Source organism: Ictalurus punctatus, chromosome 15 (genome assembly GCF_001660625.3).
Source record: "Ictalurus punctatus breed USDA103 chromosome 15, Coco_2.0, whole genome shotgun sequence".
Taxonomy (NCBI): domain Eukaryota; kingdom Metazoa; phylum Chordata; class Actinopteri; order Siluriformes; family Ictaluridae; genus Ictalurus; species Ictalurus punctatus.
In genome coordinates, this window is record NC_030430.2 from 12,117,869 (window position 1) to 12,127,726 (window position 9,858).

The 9,858-nt window shown below is 37.2% G+C and overlaps 2 protein-coding genes across 9 annotated transcripts in view; both read left to right on the forward strand.

Annotated features, from left to right (window-relative positions):
* ndrg3b (ndrg family member 3b) overlaps positions 1-4,956 on the forward strand; it is a 69,594-nt gene extending 64,638 nt beyond the window's left edge. For 5 of the 7 annotated variants that reach the window (XM_047160370.2, XM_017487327.3, XM_047160371.2 and 2 more), the window contains 2 exons: positions 2,370-2,408; positions 3,684-4,956. In XM_047160370.2, coding sequence (XP_047016326.1) covers positions 2,370-2,408; positions 3,684-3,856 — 212 coding nt within the window. In that variant the 3' untranslated portion in view covers positions 3,857-4,956. The remainder of the gene's footprint in view (positions 1-2,369; positions 2,409-3,683) is intronic. The other 2 variants (XM_047160372.2, XM_017487330.3) reach the window with 1 other exon arrangement.
* A 3,754-nt stretch (positions 4,957-8,710) lies between these two features.
* The window catches only part of sla2b (Src like adaptor 2b), a 7,145-nt gene continuing 5,997 nt past the window's right edge, over positions 8,711-9,858 (forward strand). The window contains exon 1 of one of the 2 annotated variants that reach the window (XM_017488120.3): positions 8,711-9,015. The gene's annotated coding sequence lies outside the window, so the exon portion shown is untranslated. The remainder of the gene's footprint in view (positions 9,016-9,858) is intronic. The other variant, XM_017488121.3, reaches the window with a different exon arrangement.

The window sequence follows — 9,858 nt, forward strand, 5'->3', positions numbered from 1 at the left end:
GACACCGGTCAGTTGCGTTCCAATATTTTTGATCACCCACAAATTGAGTGGTATGATACAAACTGTGCTATTTTCTGTGTCGTTTAACACATCTACATATAAATACCAGGAAACAAAAGCTGAAATTATAAACTCTCTTCTCATATTCATCTTTTAATTTCAAACCCAAATGTCTCCAGTTTACAGCAAAAACAAAATAAAAAAATCAATTGGCTTTGCCGTTCAAATAGTTTCGGAGGGGACTGTAGCTCCACCTCTCAGAATTCAAGACTGGCCATTCATATGTTTTAGGTGAAATTTTATGGGAAGGAATTATCATAGACACATTTGACACATACGTTTGTGGAAAGAATATGTGTCTTTGGCTATTTTTTTGCAGGCATTTACTCTTAGTGGAAACCGAAACTAATTTTGTCATGAACATTTGAGGACTGTGAGCTTAAAATTCAGTAATTAGCTGACCCTAGATGTCAGTTTTTGAGTCATTTTTAATTCCGTTTTTCATTACCGAGAGGATGATCGACTGTGTGATGCATATGACAAACCTCAGGTGCTGTACGACACAGTTACCTTCCAAATGTTGCTTATTCATTGTGACATGATTAGTCATCTAAAGGTCTCCTGACCTTCAGTCCTGGCCTCACTCCATATCACCTCTCAGTATATGAACGCATAAACCAGATCTCCCTCAGAATTTAAGAATACACACTTATAGTATTGTTGTATTGTATTGTTGCTAAGTGGGCTTTGTGGGGCCTTTTTTTGTTTTGTTTGCTGCTCGTGTGGAAAAGAACCTAACTCTCCTTTATTTAGCCATGCATAGTCAATGAATATTTGGCAAGTTCCAATTTTTGAACAAATCAGATGGAGGTCCAAATACAATACCATTTATTTGCATGGTGAGGTTGTTGGTAAGGTTTCTTGCACAAAAAGAACAGTATTATTTGGGTAGTTGTAAGATTAGGTCTTTATTGTGGCCTTGGTACAGTGAATGGGCTCTCTAGTAAACCTGTGTTCAGAGGTAGTTGTTGATGAGAATTAGACATTTCTTTTCCTTCAGGTTAGGTTCTATTGTAGGAGTCTTGTTTTAACCACAACCACCGGGTTTGGGTTAGACTAACTGTCATTTCAAAACAGAAAATGTTCTTTTGTGTTAGGTATTGTTCAGGTCAAGCATTTTTGTTTAAAAGGCTTTAGTTCTAAAAGGTTGAAAGGGATATTAATTACATTACATAAAAATGGCAGTAAAAAAACTACAAACTGATGTTAGGAATTTGACTTTGCAATCATCTGTAATTTTATTGTAATTTTTTTTTGTCATCTGTGTCGGTCTGCCATTTGAGCAGATTTGTTTGGGTTTGGCTTTTTATCTTTTGGTGTGGGTAGGTTTTTTTATTATTATTATTATTTTATTATTATTATTAATTTATTTTGGCCTTGTCCAGCCTATTTCATCCTAGTACATTCTAGGGCTTGAATGCCAGTAGACACATCTTAAAGATTCTGGAAGAACATATACAGTCTGCTTTTAACAAGTTGTTGATTGAACAAGTCAATTAAGTAGGTTTTAATCTTTTATTATTATTACTATTATTTTTTATGTTAAATGCAATGGGGTTATCATCCCACAGGTGAGCCTTTCACGATTTGTATGCTGCTGCTGGTTTTCTTTCATTAAATCATAAAAACCAATGAATAGAATGTTGAGTTTTTGTATTCTTATGGAATATTAGAATATTCGAGACAGTATTCTGCAGGTTGTTTGAATAACAAAATAATTGGTAATTGCTGCTCTAGGTACAACATTTAATAAAACTTGTCATGTCAGAGGTCGGTCTTCTGGTGTATTAGCAGATGCTGTGTCTTGTATGAAGAAAGCAAGAGACCAAAAGCAGATAAATTTACATTACAATTACTTAGTAGTAAATTTGATTTGTTACAAGTGTGGAAAAACCAAGGCCTAAGTACTTAAAGTCTAAAATGTATTATGTAACCTTCCATTTATTCCATCCATATTTCGTCTGTGAGTTCTGCTCAGTGTTTGATTTACTGCAATCGAGATAACGATGTAAACATTTCTGCAGTTAATGCTCTGGTTAAGTGAGAGTTAGGCTTGGCATAAAGTAAGGTATGATTGATACTGGGTCTTTTGTGTATAAAGAGTAGAAATATAGCCTCTTCTGGCAGAGTTGGTTTCTCCATAGACAGAGAAGGTTCTATCGCTTTCTCCCATGATCCTCCTGTTAATCTGTCTTTACTTTCTCTTCAGTCTTTAAAAAAAGAAAAGGTCTTAGTAGTAACATCTTTGTTTTCCTCGTCTCTCTTCCTCTCTCCTCTTCCTCTTTGACCCCTCCGTCAAACGTGAACAGTCCCCCATGTGCTCCTCAGCCATCTGAACAGCGAAGCAGGTACCAGGAGTTTAGACACCACTTTAGGCTGCACTTCCAGTGTCTTGTCCCCTTATTTGTCTGTTCAGCATCTCTCTCTCTCTCTCTCTCTCTCTCTCTCTCTCTCTCTCTCTCTCTCTCTCTCTCTCTCTCCCTCTCCCTCTCCCTCTCTCTCTCTCTCTCCCTCCCTCTCCCTCTCTCTCTCTCTCTCTCGCTCTCTCAGCTCTTGCCATTCAGCCAGTCCCCTGACATTCAGTTCTGTGTTTCTCAGTGTCTCTGCATCATGGTGTTAGTAGCATGATTATGTGGTCATTACTCCAATATGCTGTTTTTCTTCATGTCGAGAGGGTGTCTGTGTGAGCACCCTGGGGACAGGTTATCAAAGGTTTTCCTCTTCTTTTTTTTTTTTTTTTCTTCTTCTTTTTTTTTTTCTTTCTGCTCTCAGATGCTACTTTTTTTTGTTGTAAACATTAACCTGAGCTCTTTTGCATGCTGCATCTCTACATGGAATCCCTGCATTTCTACATGCAATTTCCGAATATTCATTTTTTCAGCCACAGTAAAAATGAATTGGAACTCGGTTGTAACCCAGGGATTTCCCTTCTTTCATATGAGAATAATGACGAATTAGCAGTGGCTAAAACTTGACATGCTGGTTTTATGGCCATGGGCGGGAAGACACAAGGCACATTTGCGGACTTGGAAGAGTTTGACCACCTTGCTCCGTTTGGCTTTCATTTCTATGTAAACTCATTAGACCCACTGGCAGGTCCAAACATCCTCACTCCTTTTTAATTTCATACCTTTCCTATTAGTTTCACTGTACTGAATCAGAATGAATCATAGTAGTTACTAAGCAACATGCTTTGTGATGAATAAGTGATTGTAATAAAAAAAAAAAAAGTTAATAAAGAACATGTTTAACAACACTTAAGCCTTGTGCCCTTCCAACCTTGGCCAAGTAAGACAGCCAGAAATGAGTGTGTACTGTATTGAAATCTCAGCAGTGTGTAAGTGCACTTGATTGCTGCTGAACTGGGACTTTCACCTGTGAAGAATCCCAGTGAGGTTACTCATTATTCTCCCTATTACTGGACCACCATTGCATCACGAATGGAATGTCACAAACACAGTATTGAACATGTGCCTCTTTCCAGATCCAGCCTCACGTCACAGTAGTTCAATTCTGTACATTCTAAACTATTTACATGCCTTTTTCAAAGTCATCCTTCGTTTATAGCTTCACCACCTTTGTTCATATTTCTTTTTTTCTCTCTCTGTCTCTCGCTCTCTCAGTGCCCACTGCCAGCATGACGCGCTTGGCACGCTCTCGTACCCACTCAGCTTCCAGCATGAACTCCGTGGAAGGCGCACGAAGCCGCTCTCACAATAACTCCCAGGAAGGGGCTGCTGCCAGCCCAGGTCACGAGAACCAAGCCAGACCACAAACCATGGAGGTGTCCTGCTAAATCTGCCTCTAATTCTGTCTCCTTATGCCACATTCTCTCACATATTTTCCCTCATATTCATAAATCTGTACGCATTTGTTTGTTTTTTATTTAAATCTTAATTGGTTCCTGATATGTGCATATGATGAAGACTGATGTCTCTTTGTTAGAAGTGTTCATGTTCAGAAGGCACTTGTTGTTGAGAAGGATGCATCTTCCTATTGCTTTTTCGTACTGTAGAGAAGACCAAACCACATCTCACATCTCTGTCCATCTCTTCATTCCATTTGGTTATGGCGCACGCCACTGACTTGTATTTTTTTTTCGCTTTTGACCACAGTTTTCTGTTCTCCTGTCAATATTCTGTGCTTCGTGAAAATATCAGTCTCTAGATTGCAGAATAGTTGTTAACCTTGTTTTTCTGTACATTCTCACAAAAATCTATTGATAAGCATGCCCTTTTTAATGTAACTTAATGGACGTGTATATTGGGATTTGTTTTGTTCAGCTGTTTCTGCAGATACTGTAGACCTCAACCACCCATGGGGTAACTTTGCACTGTAACACAGATGTATTGATATATTTAGACCAGAACACAGTTTTTCTGGCATAGCTGCCTTTCAATAAACTCATTATGACTACTAGGTAAACCCATTTAGAGAGAATGACCTGGGCAGAACAAACAACTTCACAAACACATTAGTCTCTATAGCCTATTGAGAGAGGAAAAGAGAGACATGGTCATTCATTATAATCTCGTAATAGTTGTGGTGGATTTAATAATTTAAACTATACACTCCCTGCTAACAAATATTTGACAAAGGGGTTTGGTTTTAACTTCCTCCACCCCTCCTGTACAGTGAATAGATATTCCAGTTTACTTGAACTGTACTGATTACTTCCTCTATTAGATTTTGTAGCTATATTATTATTACTACTATTAATATAAATACTGTTGCTATAATGTATCCTTGGATGTGTATTCATTGTTGCTCTATGATTGTACTGCCTTGAGTGAGCTTGTGACATCAGGCTTTGTCCTCTAAGCATATAGGGGGCGCTGTACTTCTGCTGAGTGTACTGATTTGTACTAATTAATAAAGTTAGAGGTTATACAGAAATGTGTTATCGTTTTTTTTTTGCTAACAAAATAATATCGAATGTTTGACTTTTTCAATGTACAATTTGTTAAATACCCTACACTAACTGCTGCATCGACAAACATAGAAGTGTAGTGGTCTAAACACTATTATTTTTCCCCCCCAATCATGCTCCTTAAGGAATTCTGCTCTCATAATAAGTTTGACCAATCCCAAACATTCCTACAGAAACTTTGACCAATTCTGACTGCTCCTTCAGAAACTTCGATCAAACCTGCCTACTTCCTCAGAAGTTTGGACCAATTTCTGCCTGTTCTCACAGGTTTGACAAATCCTGACTGCTTTTTCAGAAAGTTTGACCACCTCTGCAACAAATTTAAACCAATATCAACTGCTTTCTCGGAAAGTTTGACCAATTCCACCAACTCCCACAGAGTGTTTGCATAATGCAGCCCACTCCATCAGAAAATCTGACATCCATCTGCTTTCCACAGAAATTTTCAGCAACCCCACTCTGGCAGGAAATTTGGCCAATCCCTACCCTCTCCAGAAGCACATTTGACCAATTCTGACGACATTTTCAGAAGGTTTGACCAATCTTCATGTGCTCCCAAAGAAAGTGACGTTTGCATGAAGTTTGGCCAGTCCTGTATATTCCTGAAGAAAATGTGACCAGTCTAGCTTACCCCCACAGAATATTTGACCAATCCCTCCAACAGTGGCAGAAATCTCGATCAGTCCAGCCCTTTGCAGAAGAAAGGCAGACCAGTCCACCTGCTTCCTCTGAAAGCTTGACCAGTCCAGCTCTTTCCTGCAGAAAGTTCACCAATCCCACATTCACCTGCAGGTTTGTTGTACCTGTCAGCTATATTTTGTAATATTGTTATTATTATTATTATTATTATTATTATTATTATTATTATTATTATTATAGTAGTACGTTTGTTTGAATATGAAATGTAAGTCACCTTTATTTTTTCATTTTCCTTGCAGCATTCAGGGAATGAGCTCTGGACTTCCCAAGACTTTGAGCTTACTTTTTGGAAGCCATTCCTTTGTTCATTTGGTGCTTTGGGTTATCATCTTGTTGGAGGATTGCAGGTTATCAGTGTTGCATTTGCACCAAACGTAATTTTTAGAAGTCTCGTCACCATATGATTTAGGTGTTTTTTGTTTGTTTGCCCTTGTCACCCTACCCCATAGCCCAGACAGGCAGAATATGGGAAACTGTCACATACAGGGGGGGAATTCCTGCAGCTTCTTAAATGCTACTGTAGCTGGTGGTTTTCCTGCTGTACTTTCTCCTTGCCTTATCAACTTGGCAATGCTACATTTTGTGCACTATTTGATTATCCGTCTTCCGTAGGCAGTAGGTTGATTATTTTCATTGATGGCCTTGTGAATGTGATTGTTTTACTCGGAGCATTCAGTAGCTACGGGCTTCTTATAAACGAGTATAACAACTTATTCAGCTAAGGTTATTATATGCTTTATACTTTGTTATTTTTTCTTAATAATTCCTTGTTTGAGGTTGCTTTGAAGTGTCTATTTCACATTGAAGATGTCCTCCTGACTTAGATAACAAAACCATACAGTTTCTAAATGTGTAGCCCGAAAACCTAATCAAGAGTTTTAAGTAGTAAAGGAGTGAAGACTTCATGTGCAGTGAAAGCTTCTGTGATTTCTGTTTTGAGCTTTTTATTCCTTTAGTTAAAAAAATAAATAAATAAATGAAAATAAATAAAAATCCTTAAAAGACCAAAACCTACAAATACACTCCTAGTAAACAGTTCGGTGTTTTCTCGAAATGGTCTGCTGTGTTTGTGTGGAAAATGTCAAAAACAAAAAATTTATATATATATAATACTGCAGTGCATTTGAAAATTTCCGACCAGTAACCAGTTGTCTCCTTCTGCGTTTGGCCACAGGTGGTATACAGCTATTTATAGACTTGCTAACCAAAATTCTGCAACTACTGAGTGCACACTGTGATAAGGGATGTTAGAATGCTGAGTCCATTTTCCGTTGGCGCTAGAACATACAGTGAGGCAGTCAGCACGTATCTCACTTTGTATCTTTGTGTGATGAGTATATGTTGTTTTTATTGTACGGACTAAATAACGCGGCTATGTAAGCCACATCTAGAAATTATGTAAGGGCTGGTTTTGTGAATTTGGTTTTTCATAATATGGCCCCTTATCTATCATATATCATGCATTAACATTTTTGTCCTAACACTGTACAAAATTGCTTAAGCTAGCAGTGAAGAAAAAAGCTGTAATATATGTAATCTTGCCGTGACCTGATAAATACAGACCGTAAGCAACAGACAGAGATGAGAGAGATAGAAGGCTGCATAAGCCTTTACACCCCTGTTCATGTAACGTATACAAAGTGTTTCTAACACGCATTGCACTTTTTTAATAAAACATTTTAAAAGAAGGCTTAATGTTAATATTCTATCAGATGTTTTCCAAATGTGAGAAAAGTGAGATTTCTTCTTCTGCATTGGATTTTTTTAACCACACTGCCAAAAAAAAAAAAAAAAAAAAAAAAAAAAAGGACATCTTATCAAGTGGAAACATCTTGAATATAGTCATATGTATCTTGTATTTCCTATTATAAGATTATTACAAGCTTTAAATTCCTAATCTATTTGCAGATACGTTTGCTTCTTTCTAAAAAAAATAAATGCATAAAATTAGCAAAGTTATTTGATAAGAGAACAAGATTATTTGAAACTTGAAATTAGTGAGGGGGAAAAAAGAATTCTAGCAATAGGATTAATAATTTTGGGTTTATTGCTTTGGGTATATTCCTATTTTAGCTGAGGAGAGGACAGTCCTTGTGTACGTGTAGTAGGAGTTGCAGTACAGTTACCTGTTTGTACTGGATAATGTCCTGAGTGATGTGTAGGCAGAATGTCCTGGTTTTCTGATTGAGCAAACATCCTCTTATTATATAATTATTCATTATTTATTTTGGCTAAGATGTTTTGTTTTGTTTTTTTTTGCCATCATAATTTGGTGTCACCATCCATCATGTCATGTAGTAACCCTATTAAAATTCAGAATAAGACTTCTGAGTTCTGTTTCTGAAATATGCATCACTGATACACTGCAGCTATAGGAGACGGGAATTCAAAACTAATGCGTGTGTGTTTTTCTACAGATGTTACTGTACTTGTAATATGTTAAGGATAATGATATATATATCACTGGTCACACTACATGATCATGTTAAAACCATGGCTGATGAATGAGCATGAAATTGCAAAATTCACATAGTTGCATTTAAAAAAAACAATTTGCCAAATGTATGCTTTATTTTTTAGATTTTGTCTTTTCAAAATCCCTATTTGTCAGTGACCCAAATATAGCACCAAGCATATCACAAATATTTCAGTATTTAAGGGTGGCAGTTTTTGTTGTTGCTGTTTTTCATAATAATAGTTGATGTGCTGAATATGTTGCCCAGCTTTGCACCAAATTTGGAGAAAAAAAAAAAAAGATTTGAAAGAAATCATCAATTAAAGAAGCAACACCATCATGTTGCACCATTTTCAAACTCTAATGTATTACTCAAGCATTACTTGGATCCATTAAAAAAAAAATTGTCTTGACTATAATTATTGATTGGATTCTTTTCATTTGGTAAAAGTGATGGTATAAACGTTTCGAAGTTTCTCTGCACCGACTCACAGGAAACTGCTGCTAGTGCATGTTGTGGGTTTGTGTGTGTGTGTGTGTGTGTGTGTGTGTGTGTGTGTGTTGTACATAAAGCAGTCTTCCTCAGTTTGTTTTTCATATCTCTGAACCACAAAAGGATTGACAGTTTCTTAGAGCACATGCATCTTTCTACAGCAGGCTTCATCAAATGAAACGCTGCCTTCATTAGAGGCCTGATCTTCAAGTCATCTCTTTTCTCTGACTTCACACTCATCCGCCAATCAGAAACATGTGTCTACAACGCCAGGAGTGAGTTGTTTTTGACACTTTTTGTTCAACTCGGTGCCAAACGGACGATCTGCAACCACTGAGGAGAAACAACTGGTATCACAGCTTGGCAGAGAAATATGAGGTAAGCATAACTTTAAAGCATTGATTAGGTTTCCTTTGAATATCTCTAAGTTGAAGAACATAAATGGCGGCTTGAGATTGCAGCTAGGCGTAAGGTTAAAAAAAATATACATTTTTTTTGTTTTGTCTTGTTTTGGTGAGATGTGGTGGTGAAATGGTCACTTTTGAAAACCAACCATGCTTTAAAAAGCTCAGCACCTGACCTCTGGTGCTCGAGAATGAATGGCAGGTCCAAAAATCTGGCCGGATGGACTTACAACTGAAGCAGCTACTGTTTTACCTCTGCCCTCCAAAAAAAAACAAAAAACAAAAACGAAACGTGTAATAATTAGCAAAAATGTCAGTTATATTTGAGATTTTCGTACATTGTTCATTCATTCATTCATTTTCATCAGAACATAATGACGTATTGTACAAGTGTCAAAACGTACATATTAATCGTTGGATTCTGAATCCTTACTATGCTGTACTTATGTTAGTGGAGTAGCATGTGTTTGTAGGTACTGTTTTTACTGCATACTAAATTCATTCTAATAGGGCTTGAAACGGATACTTTTTAGTAATGAGTTGAGATTCTTTAGTCTTCTCAGACCCTCACGTATTTATACAGGTATGAGGAAACGTTTCTAACGGAAACTACAAAGCAGTTCTGTAAGTCACTGTGGATAAGAGTGTCTCACAAACGCTGTGAATGTGAAATGTAAATGTATGCAGTGTGATGTATCGGTCAGTGCAGCAGGAATGATTTCAGTCTCTGTCTTGGACTGAGAGACTCTGATGACCTGGTGAGACCCATCTGTCTGACAGGTGGCTATTCGCTTATCTGTACTGCAGCAATCGTATG